The sequence below is a fragment of the Callorhinus ursinus genome, unplaced genomic scaffold (assembly GCF_003265705.2).
Source record: "Callorhinus ursinus isolate GAN/ISIS: 27379988/994484 unplaced genomic scaffold, GSC_fseal_2.0 scaffold6, whole genome shotgun sequence".
NCBI lineage: Eukaryota > Metazoa > Chordata > Mammalia > Carnivora > Otariidae > Callorhinus > Callorhinus ursinus.
Window position 1 is genome coordinate 52,927,720 of NW_027397068.1, and position 14,223 is coordinate 52,941,942.

Sequence of the window (14,223 nt, forward strand, 5' to 3'; positions counted from 1 at the left end):
TGGAAAGTTGACACACTGAGCCATTTGCAAACATTTTCTTGAGTGTCGACCTGAGGGGGGCAGGGAGGTGGCCCTACTAGGCCCTGGGCAGGACTGGTTGAAACCTAGATCTCTCCCACCAATGTGAGCTCCCCAGCACATGCAAAGCTGGCCCAGAATAAGGACTGCAGTGATGCTGCCAGTCCCTGGTGGAAATTATTTTTCTGCTCTGGTAAAAATAATCGCGGCTTCAATATCCGGGCTGGAAGTGCCGCGTTCAGCACAGAGGGGGAAGTATGGAGGAGAAAACAAAAGAATCACTAAAGAAACGGTTCGTGTATACTAGTTTGTGCAGCAGTTAAGGGTTCGGAGGTTGGGATCCCGATGGCAATGGGTGGCTAGGAAAAGTGAAGGAAAGGGAGAGGTGGTGCGCAGCAATTTCAGGCTCTCTTCCTCGCTCCCAAACCCTGGCCAAGTCCGTAATTTTAAAGTAGCGCGAAAACTGAACTGTCTGGCTTTTAGCTGTTACCTCGGCCGAGCGAACCCCTTTGCTGCTGCTGGGTTTCCGTGTCCGGGTGTTACTTTCCAGGGAACGAAATTCAGATCGAAGGGTCACAGAAGCCTTGTGCCCGCAGAAAATAATTTCCTACTTTTCTTAGCCAGATAGAAAGTAAACAGTTCTCAAGTCCTGCAGGGCCCCCGGGAGGTAAGAGGTAGGGGTTGTCCCGCTCCCCAAAGCCGCCAACGACAGCCCGGCAGGCTGCGGTCGGTTCCCCGGGTTCCAGAGAAAGCTACACCTAGTCTCGGCGCGGTCTTGGCCCCGGGTTCCTGCCCCCGCTACGCCCCCCCCCCCCCCCCCACCACCCCCCCCCCCCCGCGCGCGCGCATCTCCCAGCCAGTCGCTGCCCGCCCACCCCTGGGGCACCGTCGCCCCTGTGATGCCCCAGATCGGTGGAGGGTTCTCCCTCCAGAGACTTAGCTTCTGCTTTTATGCTTATTTCACATCTTTGCCCCACTTGGAACGTGTGCCCTGCCTCCGCCCCCAGGCTCCGCGGTCCGGCTAGGCCAAGGAGCGCCCCCCCCCCAAACCCCCCCAGAGCCACGCGAGTCATCCCAAGTCCCTCTCTGGAAGGCGCACAGACTGGAGAGCGCGCTGCCGGCCACGGGAAGAGGCCAGGCTTGGCGCCCTAAAGCACGCTGGGGCGGTGTCCTGGGGCCGTGGGTTTCTTCAATGTGGGGGTGCCGGCGCGGGAGCATCAGGGAGCCCCGCAGCCGGCTGGCACCGACTTTTTCCCCTTTCCTGGCCGGCAGCTGGACAAGGTCCCGCGGCTGCGCCTGTAGGGACGGCGGGTAGAAAAGCCGCTTGAAGCTCGGGGGAGGGAAGGGAAGGGTTGGGGCTGAGGGTGCTGTCACTTGTTGCGGCTAATAAGCTCGACCCTGGGGCGCTGTTGTTTCTACCATCTTTAGCTGTGCCCGGGATCCCGCAACCCGCGCTCCTGGGCTCGGCGCTGGAGAGAAGAGGCCAGCGGGAGTAGCTGGCCTGGCGGGAGGAGAGGGGGCGGCGCCGGGAGAGCCCGCCCGGATGGGCGCTGGGCTGCCCGAGAGGTGCGAGTCGGGTCCCGCTAGCTGCAGCTGCCCGGGCTTCCAGGAGCAGAGCGTCCGCCCTGGCTGGGAAACCGCGCGGGACACAACCCATCGCAGCTCGTCACATACTTACAGATCGCTGTCGCTAGGTTTCCCGCCACTCCTCTCAGACCAGCCCCCCACCCCTGCCACTTTTCGGAGTCCCCCGCCCTCGTCACTGCCTCCCGGGAGCTGCGGGGCAGTCGGACGCGAAGCGGCGGAGCCGCGAGGACGCCTGGCTGGAGCTGCCCTCTGCAGCGAGCCGGCGCCCCCTGCCCTTCCGCGCGGCGTTGGGCGGGCACCCCCGCCGCCCTCGCTCCGCTGCTCGCGGCTCTCTTCCCGGCTCTCCTTCTGCAGGTCCCGGAGCTCCGCCACCACCGGGTGCGGCGCGGCCGGCGCGATGCGGCAGCTGTGCCGGGGCCGCGTGCTGGGCATCTCGGTGGCTATCGCGCATGGGGTCTTCTCTGGCTCCCTCAACATCCTGCTCAAGTTCCTCATCAGCCGCTACCAGTTCTCCTTCCTGACCCTGGTGCAGTGCCTGACCAGCTCCACCGCGGCGCTGAGCCTGGAGCTGCTGCGGCGCCTGGGGCTCATCGCCGTGCCCCCCTTCGGCCTGAGCCTGGCGCGCTCCTTCGCGGGGGTCGCAGTGCTCTCCACGCTGCAGTCCAGCCTCACGCTCTGGTCCCTGCGCGGCCTCAGCCTGCCCATGTACGTGGTCTTCAAGCGCTGCCTGCCCCTGGTCACCATGCTCATCGGCGTTCTGGTGCTCAAGAACGGCGCGCCCTCGCCCGGGGTGCTCGCGGCCGTACTCATCACCACCTGCGGCGCCGCCCTGGCAGGTGAGCGGGACCCGCGCCCACCCCCGGCCCACCCTACCCCACCGGACAGAGACTGCGGGGATCACCTAGTGCAAGGCCCTCACTTCCAGATGGGGAGACTGAGGCAGAGGGAGGCTTGAATGTGGGTGCTCGGTTCGCAAACGGGACTTCTGAGACCACGCCGAGCCTTTCCCAGCGCTCCGACCTCCTCCTTTAGAACGCACCCCTCCCCCCAGTCCCGGCTTCCGACCCCCGCCCCTGCCTAAACCGGTATCGCCCTCTCCACCTTCCCTTCCCCCCTCCCCCCGCCTCCCCTCTCCTCCGCCCTGCCTCGCTTCCTTCCTCCAGGAGGGGTGGGGGAGCCGCCTGAGCCTGGGAACTGGAGCCCCCAGGCTGAGTCGGAAGGAGGGGGGCGCTGAACTTCCCTGGGTCACGCGGGGTTGGAGTGGTGGGGGTCGGGGGACAATGGAAACCAAGCTTGAGCCGCGGAGGCTAGTTTGGGGTCTCTGGCGCCGCGCGAGGTGCTGAGGGAGAGAGGCAGAGGGGGCCGGATTGAGCCCCACGTGAGGGCCGAGCTTAAAGGACTAAGCCCGAACGGAGCCGACGGGAACGGGAAACGGGTCGGGAGAGAGAGGCGTTCGCTCGGCGACCAGCCCGCCCGGGGTAGAGGACACTAGCTGGGGATCCCTCTTTCTTCCGGAGCCCCACGGAGAGGGCAAGGGTACAACGCGCCTGGGTGACCTCCGTGCCTACCCCGAGGGCATCTGCGCTCTCCCGGGCCTTGGTCTTGGACAGAACTAGCCAGGGTGCCCCGGGGATATGGCAGGGAAGGCGCCTCCGATTATGCCTCGAACTGGACATTGGCTGAACTTGGCTCTTGCGCTTTATACCCCTGGGCAGAGCTGGGACGCGAACCCTGTTTACTCACCAACCCTACGCGTTGCCCCAGTGAATACCCACCCTCGCCAACCCGGTGTCTTCTCTTTTTCCTTCTTGCCCTGGCTCCGCGGTTCTCCTGGGGCGCTCCAGGAGCCGGCGACCTGACCGGCGACCCCATCGGGTACGTAACGGGCGTGCTGGCCGTCCTGGTGCACGCCGCCTACCTGGTGCTCATCCAGAAGGCCAGCGCCGACACGGAGCACGGGCCGCTCACCGCGCAGTACGTCATCGCGGTGTCCGCCACCCCACTGCTGGTCGTCTGCTCCTTCGCCAGCACCGACTCTATCCACGCCTGGACCTTCCCTGGCTGGAAGGACCCGGCCATGGTCTGCATCTTCGTGGCCTGCATCTTGATCGGCTGCGCCATGAACTTCACCACGCTGCACTGCACCTACATCAACTCGGCGGTGACCACCAGCTTCGTAGGCGTGGTGAAGAGCATCGCCACCATCACAGTGGGCATGGTGGCCTTCAGCGATGTGGAACCCACCTCTCTGTTCATTGCCGGCGTGGTGGTGAACACTCTGGGCTCCATCATTTACTGTGTGGCCAAATTCGTGGAGACCAGAAAGCAAAGCAACTACGAAGACCTAGAGACGCAGCCCGGGGGCGAGGAAGCACAGCCAAGTGGAGATCAGCTGCCGTTCGTCATGGAGGAGCTACCCGCGGAGGACGGAAATGGCGGGTCAGCAGGTGGCCCCACTCAGAGGAGTGGGCAAGAGGCGAGGGGCAGCCCCAGAGGAGACCCGCAGGTGGCTAGGAGTTCGCAGAACACAGATGGCCCCGCGGAAATGAGCAAGAGGTCATTGAAGGATGCTTACCTGGAAGTGTGGAGGTTAGTTAGGGGAACCAAGTATATGAAGAAGGATTATTTGATAGAAAACGAGGAGTTACCCAGTCCTTGAAAAGGAAATGCATGTATGTATATATGTACATACACTTATTTTGTATGTTAGAGATACCATATTTTAATGAGGGGCCGCACAATTTTATCCTTTGAGGAGTGGGGAAGGGAAGCAAAGAAGGAAGCTGAAACGGACTGACAGCAACAGCGTGAGCACCCGTGTGAATTATTTAGTGTGAGTTTACCTGAGGCATCACAGAGACAAACGAGCGTGAAGCTTAAGGAATGAACGCAGCGGTTCTGACTGCAGACTCCTGGCACATGAATTTTGTCTTTATAACCATACCAAATATCTGCATGTACTTAGAGTTCCTCAACCCACCCCCTCCAAAGATGGAGTATAGACGGGATGCCCACACTGAATGAGCTCAAAGAGGACATACCCAGACACGTCTTCAGTGATAGCTAGAACTACAGGTTTTAGCCAACTGAGCGAGAGTATATTATTGAAATAATATATATACATATATGTATCCTGAATTGATGTTTACCGTTTATAGTCATCTGAAATATCATGTTTACTCTAATCTTTCTTCACTTTTTAAAAAAAATAAGTACTCTATTATTCTATTATATATTGGTAGAAAATGTTAAAGCTATTTTGAATATCTGAGTTCTTAGCTTTAAGCCTGAAGTTTAAAGTTGGCTTTTAGTAATTATAAAACTATTTTAAAGGTTGTTTGGGTTCATTGCCTCATAATATTTATTATTGAATGCCATAACCTTTTGAAAAGCCAGTTTTACTGTGTCCAATATTCTTTCAAGCAAATGCAAAGGCTGAACAATAATTCGGTATTAACTGAAGCCCAAACAGAAGTGAGTCCATCCAGTTAAGCTTGCTCTTTCGAGTCACCCTGCACATCCCAAACCCTGTTACAAAAACAGTAACTGCAATATTCACTCTATGATATTTTTCTATCTTACATTTGTCAAAATAAAGTTATGAGTCTATCTGCTAAAAAATACAGTGTTATAAATTTGTTTCAGGCACATTTATGTTCTATTGTTGCTGGGTAGCTTGCCTTAGTCTTCAATGTGTGATGTTGGGTATCTGCTATGTAGGGGCCACCCCATAGAGAAGTTCTTAAATTAGCAGGGCAGTTTACTTTAAAACAACAACAATAACAACCATAAAAACATTCCCATTTTCCAGTCAAGGAAACCGTTATAAGGTAAAATAAAATGCTGCCTCACGCTGCACTATGAAAGCCATCCACCGCTGACGTCAGTTAACATGGAGCCTGAGATGTAATAGGAGAGTGCGCGCAGAGGGCTGTCTTTCTTTCGGCCTCCTCCAGAGAGGTAATTTGAGAGAAGGCACTTTTATTATTTTTATTATTTTATTATTATTGCCAGCATGTTCCTGAGACTCTCAGATGGTAGCATCCTGTATTTTTCCTTATTTTTCAAAAAGCAAAACAAAACAAAAAGCAGAGTCAAAAATGGAAGTTTCAGCTTCATCAGGTTGGCTCTACAGGCTGGTGAGCAAGGGTCGATGGGGTGGTTTGGGATTGGTGCTGGTTTCCTGGTGGTCACAGGCAGTCCATCGTTTCCACAAGTACCTCTCCAAGCCATTGGAGATGTAGGAGCCCTTGTGTGTCTGCAGTTAAAAATGGTTGGCTAGGGTTACAATGACTTCCTTAAAAATAAGAATTAATTTTGATGTCAACATGTGAGGAGACCACATCCTGTTGCACCTCTGTGAAGCAGAGAATGAAAAGCAGCAAAGGTGAATAAAGGTTATATATTTTTGTTAATGCCATTGTCTGAGAAATGGACAGCATGGTTGTTTTTCACTGAAAAAATTCCCTTTGGACCAAAACTGTGGGTTTACATTTACTGCAAAAAGATGAACTCTTTCCTGTCTCTGTAGACACTGTATCAGTTCGAGTTCTCCAGAGAAACAGGACCAAGAAGATGTGTGGATATCTATCAAATCTGTCTATCATCTGTCTCAGAGAGAGATTAGGGAGTTGGCAATTGTGGGGGTTGGCAAGTCTAAAATCTGTAGGGCAGGTTGGCAGGTGGGAAACTCAGGGTTTTTATGTTGCAGTCTCGAGGCAGAATTGCTGCTTCTGCAAACCTCAGTCTTTGCGTGAAGGCCTTCCACTGATTAGACAAGGCTCACTCACATTCTGGAGGGTTTTCTCCTTTATTCAAAATCTACGGATTGTAACTATTAATCACATCTAAAAAACGTCTTCACAGCAATAACTAAACTACTATCTGAGCAAACACCTGGGCACCACAGCCTGGCCAGGTTGTCACATTAAAGTAACCATCACAGGCACTTATGGTGGGGGGACAGTGGGGAGTGTGCAAGGATGGGAAAACCCAGGAAGATCAAAAGTGGAGGTTCTGTCCCATCCATTGGTTGGAGCCAAGCTTGGGAGTCTCTACGTGGATGAAGAAAGTGAGTCATAAGGCAGGGCAGAATGTGAGTCAGTGCCTGGAGCTCAGACACAGCAGGGCATGAGCAGGTGGTAGGCCTTGCCTGGCTTCTGAATCCTCCCTCTATTATTAATTGAGGCATAGATCATCCAAAACACTGGGAGAGTCATTGCCCAGAATGTGCAGGTGAGAGGGGGTGTGTGTGCTACTGGGGGGGGCAGAGCCGAGCTCAAGCAGTGGCCTAAACTTCTGCAAGGTTAGCCATCCTGCAAAGGTGGTCACGTGTTATCAGAGGGCCTCGTCGTCTGTGTGATGAATAGCAATACTTCATGCAGACAAAGCTGGGTAAAACTTAGAAGTTCTCAACTGACTGATGACTTATTTTGCACTTTAGTTTGGGAAGTTTCTATTGACCTATCTTCAAGCTCACTGATTCTTTTGGGGGGCGTGTCCAGTCTGCCAATGAGCCCATCAAAGTCAATCTTCATTTCTTTTTTTTTTTTTTTAAGATTTTACTTATTTATTTGTCAGAGAGAGAGCGAGCGAGCGAGAGAGCACTAACATAAGCAGGGGGAGTGGTGGGCAGAGGGAGAAGTATGCTGCTTCTGCAAACCTCAGTCTTTGCGCTGAAGGCCTTCCACTGATTAGACAAGGCTCACTCACATTCTGGAGGGTTTTCTCCTTTATTTAAAATCTACGGATTGGGGGCACCTGGGTGGCTCAGTCGTTAAGCGTCTGCCTTCGGCTCAGGTCATGATCTCAGGGTCCTGGGATCGAGCCCCATGTTGGACTCCCTGCTCGGCGGGAAGCCTGCTTCTCCCTCTCCCACTCCCCCTGCTTGTGTTCCCTCTTTCGCTATGTCTCTGTCAAATAAATAAATAAAAATTTAAAAAAATAAAATAAAATAAAATAAAATAAAATCTACGGATTGTACCTTTGAACAAGACATTTACCTATTTGTCGTGTCTTTCATTCCATTCTCAAAATATTAACTTTAATTAAAATTGTAAATTTTTTTGTATATATGCTCATGGGAGAAAACAGTATTTATTTAATCACAGAGATGTTTATATGTTATTATTTTGAACTATTAATTCATTTGTATCTTTACAAAATTATCACTGTTAAAGCCAGTGAGTACACAGAAAATCTTTTAGTGAAGCCAGCTTTTTACACTGAGGTTTTGGTATGTATTTTGTTAAATAATTGGCTAATATCCTGCCATGGTTTCTAGGTGATGGAAAGTATTTGGCTCCAGGAAACATTTAACTGTTTATGACAACGATAGTCAAAGGTAATAGGAAAACTTACTGAGTGGTTTTTGTTAATTCAGTGAGTGAATTCAGAGTAAGAGCATTTACTTATCAAAGGACAGTTCTGCTGTTATTAATGTGCAAGTTCTTCTGGTAAACAGCAATAGAATTCTAATATAAATTATTCCAATGCTGTGTACTATAGGTTTTGTGTTATTGTTTCATTAAGCTTGGTATAAGAATTTAAAGATAAAATTCTTGGAACATTAAAAGATTAAAAAAAAAAAAAATCTACGGATTGTAACTATTGTGATGCTGGGCTCGATCCCAGGACCCTGGGATCATGACCTGAGCCAAAGGCAGACGCTTAACCCCCTGAGCCACCCAAGTGCCCCTCATTCTTCATTTCTGTCAGTGTTTGGTTTTTTGAAACTCCTAGGATTTCCTTTTGATTCTAAGAGTTTCCATCTCCCTGCTTAACTCACCCATCTACTCTCACATGTTGTCTACTTTTACCATTAGCTCCATTAGCACATTAATCATAGTTATTTTAAGTTCCCTGTCTAATCATTCCAAAGCCTGTGTCGTATCTGAGTCTGGTTCTGATGCTTGCTTTGTCTAGTGAGACATGTTTTGTCCTTGGCTGTTTAACTTGCCTTATAATTTTTTTTTTGAAAGCCGGAGGATGTATGGGATGAGAGGACCTGAGGTAAATCAGCGTCTAGTGTGAGATTTCATGTTCATGTGTCTACAAGGGGCTCTGTTTAATGTTTGCTGAAACCGTGGGTGTCAGAGGCTTCAAATTCTTCCAGTGTCCTTGCTTTTATCTTCTTGTTGTCTTTGGGCTTCCTCCTAAGATAGGGTCTGATGCATCTCAGAGCTGTCGGCTGTAATTCACCCTTATTATACTGGAGACTTGTTGGTGTGCTGGTAAATGGTAGGGGACGGAAAGTGTTCTACAATCTTAGTGTTCTTCACTTCTGCATAATAGAAATTTCTTCCACTTCTGGGTTTTATTCTCCCATGTTCCTACTATGAAACCCATAACGTTCATGTTAACCTCCAAGGGATAATTGCTGACCTGACTCATTTGTTACCTCCGTCTCTAGATACCACAGTCGGTCTGCCAGGCTAGACTTCATTATAGCATCTGGTACCTTCTCCCTGGCCACACACCCCTCACCACCCTTTACACACATAACAAGTACTTCTGATTCTGGGTATATTCCTCTCTGAATCTGTTCTCTCCTGTTTCCAAGAGAAAATAGCAGTGTTTGGAAGAAAGCCGGTGAGCAGAACAGAGGAGAACGTAGAATAGCAGGATGCACAGCTAGTAAAATGAACCCCCAAATCTCCCATGGGGAACCATCCCCTCCCGACTTCTGGTTCATGTAATTCAGATAGTGTTGACCCCATCCTTCTACCCTCAGTGTGTGACTCCAGCCAATCCAACCAAAGCATTTCCTCCACTTGGAAGCACAATTAGTTCAGGATGGTCGTGGGACCTGGTCAGAGTTGATGAAGTGCAAGAATACTTTTGGCAAGACTTAAGTATGTTTTTTTCTTACTGGACTTGAACCTAGGAGTATGGAGTGGAATGGGGCCAGATGGGCCGTTACCATCTCACCACAAGGAAAAGATACAATGGAAACGAAACAATACAGAGAGTCCAAGTGGACCGGAGAGGTAGAAAGAGATAGAGAGAAAGTTTTGGTGACCCCGTGTGGCCCTGAAATTAAGCTTTCACTTAGGTTAGCACTATCCCTCAGATCGTCAATTCCATGCAATAAAGCCTTTTGTTGTTGTCACTATTTGCTTATGTCATTTCAAGTTGGGATTTTTGCCACTTGCAACCTAAAGAGTCCCAAGTGACACAAACATAAATTAACAGTTCTCCGCCAACAGAGAGAGTAAGGACCAAGAGAGGTTTCTGGTTGATTGGTTTTGTCTTTGTTTTTGATTTTTCACCACACAATCCATGATGCCCTGCACTCCACTAAGGATTAGAAATGTCTCCCCGATCTCTTGCAAATGATCCTCTAGCATGCTCGTATCCCCCGTGGTCTTAAACCACCCATGCTTAGTTAGATCCCGTCTTTCTCTTCAGTTTACAATTCTGTTGATTCCCATATTCATGCTTCACAAATTCACTGGATATTGGAAGAATTTGTGTACTGCATATTGTTATAAATACTACTACTTGATGCCTTTATTCTAGCACTTACTATTTGCTAGATGAGGTTCTAAGTGTTTACAAGTACTAATTCATTTAATTTGCACAATACGCTTAGAGGTTGGCATTAATATTATCCCAATCATACAAAGGGGTGAACTGAGTCGTGGAGATGCTGAGTAACTTGCCCTGATCTCAGAGCTGGTAACTTGTAGATCTGGGTTCACATGTGAACCCAGGCAGTCTGGTCCAGTGCCCATAAGTTTCATGCCATGCTCTCCCCAGTGAGAAGTGCTCAGTCTGACATCACGAGGCTGGACATGCTGGGATTGGTGGTGAGCAGCTACATTGTTTGTTGACCCTGCAGCTCAGTGGGGATCCTGACTCTATCCCTAATTCTTTCCTGCTGTCCCCCAAAAGGAAAAAGATACAACTTTATTTCTGGAACAACCTATATGTGTATGTATAAATCATTTTCTGTTTGTGAGTACTAAGGGACCCAGAGAGCCACTGAAAAGCAGAGTAAAGAAAGGGGCCCCAATTGCTATTATAACAAAGAATCCCCAGGCTACCCAGCCTTTTGGATCAATTTCTGTCTTAATATTCAAATAAAATCACTTATTCCTCCCCTTATGTACAACCGTGGGAAGTACAGACCTTCAATAGTGTTTCTGAGGATTCGTTGAACATGCTCAGTATAGCTGATTACTTCTTGCTCCCAGCTGCTGTGTGGATCACTTTAAAAAAATCCAAGCAAACAATTTTATTGAAATATAATTTACATACCATAAAATTTGCTCATTTTAAGTGCACAATAGTCTTTAGTATGTTTCTAGAATAGTACAACTGTTATCATTAGAATATTTTTATCATTCCAAAAAGAAATCCTGTACCCATTAGAAGTCACTAGCCATTCCTCCCCAGTACCCCCCAGCCCCTGACAATGCCAAATCTACTTGCAGCCTCTGTGGATTTGCCTGTTCTGGACGGATGCTTCTTGCTAGCCTGAGAGTGTTTCTTCAGACTGCTTTTCCTCACCAGCTCCCATGCTCCTGTTTTTACACAAGATATGGCTAATATGAAGTTGACATTGAGATTCAGTTGACAAGATTTACTGAATGCTTGACGCTACTTATCATACGGGCATTTCAGTATAAAAAGAAACATTTGAAAGTCACCATCAGAGGTCCCTGCTCTTGGAGTCTCTGAGCATTCCTCTCTCCTGGGGCTACTACCTGCTGTGCTGTGGCAGGGCCCTCCCCCCTCAGAACAGCCCTTTTTCCCAGAAGAAAAGACTTAAGTCCCCCAGTTCCTTGTTTACCCAATATTTTTCTCAGGGAGTAACTGGAAGCACAGTAACACTGTTCTATAAAATAAAAAAGCAATCACTCTCCCATATGATTCTTCACTACTTCCTAGAACGTAGAAAAGCCAGTTATTAGAACATCCTCCCTCTCTTGTTCTACTCCAGGGAGAGAGGGAGAGGGAGAAAGTTATTCTGGAAAATTTTATAACTAATGCAAAGTTGGTTGCCTGCCTTCCCCCATTCTTCCTTCACAGAGAACTCTAAATTTGTTCAGATGAAAGCAGCAGTGTGCTCAGGGAAGGTGGGCCAGCCCCCTAGCAGATTAATCATCATTTTTTTAAAGCCATCATGGTGGATTCACATCTCTGCCAATCACTGGTTCAGGGGTGGGCCTGTGACCCAGCTAGCAAATGAGATGAATAAGTAAGTGTGCTAGCGAAGGGTTCTGGGCAAGTTCTCCATAAGATGAAACTCCCTTTATCCTGCCTTTCATGCAGTTGGTGAAGATGTGATGTCTGAAAGGTAGTCATTTTGCAACCAGAGTGGACACAATCTTAAGGATGAAGGGCAATATGCTGAGGAACCAAGAAGATGAGGGAAAGAAGGGCACTTGGGTGGCTCAGTTGGTTAAGCGCCCGACTCTTGATTTCTGCTCAGGTCATGATCTCAGAGTCCTGGGATCAAGTCCTGCGTTGGGCTCCACACTCAATGGGGAGTCTGCTTGAAGATTCTCTCCTTCTATCCCTAACTCCTCCACGTGCTCTCTCTCTCTCCAAAATAAATAAATAAATCTTAAGGAAAAAAAAAAAAGAATGAGGAAAGAGCCCGTTCACTGATGCCTTCATTTTACTGCTGAATTAACAACACTGGAACTGCTCATGTCCACACTTCTTGTTACAGGAGAGAAAAAATTCCTATTTTAAAGTCACTTTTAGTCAGACATTCTTTTTCTTTCAAACAAAAGCTTCCCAACTGATATAATATCAATTTGATAATAATTTTGCTTCAAAAAGAAAATAGACTTCTTTGTTCCCATTTTCATCCCTTCATCTATCCATTATCTGTGCATTGACTCAACAAACACGTGCTAAGGATATATTACACACCAAGCTCTCCACAGTCTATTTCCTCTTTTTAATATTTCTGTATAATAAATGTAATTAGTGGTTTTATATACATGAAGAATTACATCCAAAAGGGCTCATTTGGTGATAAAGACTCATCAAACATTCCTTGGAAGGGCAGTACAAACCCTAAAGATTATCTTCTGAAGTTTACCTGATAGACCAAACCGGGCATTGCTTCCCATAGTCACCAAAATTTAAAAATGAACCAGAAACCCCATACAAATAGTTAAAAGATATCAAAAGAAAGTTTTTAGCAAAGGAGATCAAATGGCTCTTATATGCATGAGAAGATCCTGAATTTCATTTAAATAGGAGAAAAACCAACTAAACAGCAATGGAAATACAGTTGTCATGAGGGTGTAGGGAAACTGACACATTGTCAGGTGGCTCATGAATGCGCATGTCGCTATGACCTCTGTAGTAAACAGAGCACTTGCTATGGACTAAATGTGTATGGGTCCCCGCTGCCCCTCTTTATATGAAATCCTAAACCCCAATGTGATGTTGTTGGGAAATAGGGACTTTTGGGAAATAATTAGGTCATGAGGGTGAGGCCCTCATAAGTGGGATTCGTGCCTTTCTAAGAAGAGGCAAGTGAGCTAGCCTCCTCTCTCTGCTCACTGCGGTGTGAGGATACAAAAATGTGATGGCCGTTTGCAAACCAGGAATCGAGCTCATGCGAGCAATTGGATCTGCCAACTGACCTTGATCTTGGACTTCCAGCCTCCAGAATTGTGAAAGTTTCCTGTTGTTTGTAAGCAACCCAATCTGTGGTATTTCATTATGATAGCCCAAGCAGACGAAGACAAAGTTTTAGATAAATATCTTCAGTGGGAACTGCAGTTTTCCCCAGGCATCCCTTCTCCCTTCTTCCTCTCAGTACTGGAGTGCCCTGTGCTTTAGCTGCACACCTGTTGCTGACCTTGGACTACTCTCCTATCTCTCTGCAGTCAGCTGCAGCCAATGGAAAGTAAAGGGAACGGATGTGGACAATGCTCATATCACTCGGTCACAAGAAACTTGTTTGTTGATGAAAAAGTTTTGGAGTAGATTGTAGTGATGGTTGCACAAAATTGTGAATGCGATTAGTGCCATTGAACTTTACTTAAAAATTGTTAAAATGGCAAATTTTATGTTGTATATACATGTCTTAGTCTGCTCAGGCTGCTGTAACAAAATACCATAGCAGTGGCTTAAATAGCAAGCCTCTATTTCTTAGTCTTGGAGCCTGCAAGTCCCAGATCAGGATGCCAGCAAGATGAAACCCACTTGCTGGCTTGTAGACAGTCACCTTCTCACTGTGTCTTTACAAGGCCGAGGGAGAGAGGGGCTCTTCATCCCCGTATATGGGTACTGATCCCACTTGTACGGATCCACCCATGACAAATCCAGTCACCTCCCAAAAATCCCCCCTCCAAACATTACTACATCGGGGATTAAGATCTCAACATACAAATTCTGGGAAGACAATTTCAGTTCATAGCAATATATTTTATCATGATTTTGAACATTAATAATGAATAATGAATTCTACCAAAATCCATTGAAATGCGCACTAAATGGGTGAATTTTATGGAATGTGAATTATACCGTAAAAACCTGTTTTAAAAAAGTAAAAAGAAACCTGTTTGTCCTTTCCTTCCTCTCGTTCCAGCCTCACGACTCCACTGTGGATGTGGCACTAAACCCAGCTCTGGCAAAACTGAGGGG

The 14,223-nt window shown here is 48.1% G+C and overlaps 1 protein-coding gene across 1 annotated transcript; it reads left to right on the top strand.

Moving 5' to 3' along the window:
• Nucleotides 1-1,393: 1,393 nt before the first annotated feature.
• Nucleotides 1,394-5,213, top strand: SLC35D3 (solute carrier family 35 member D3). The gene is made up of 2 exons (XM_025861101.2): nucleotides 1,394-2,441; nucleotides 3,450-5,213. The coding sequence occupies exons 1-2, from the start codon at nucleotides 1,562-1,564 to the stop codon at nucleotides 4,262-4,264; spliced, it is 1,695 nt and encodes a 564-aa protein (XP_025716886.2). The 5' UTR covers nucleotides 1,394-1,561; the 3' UTR covers nucleotides 4,265-5,213.
• Nucleotides 5,214-14,223: the final 9,010 nt, after the last annotated feature.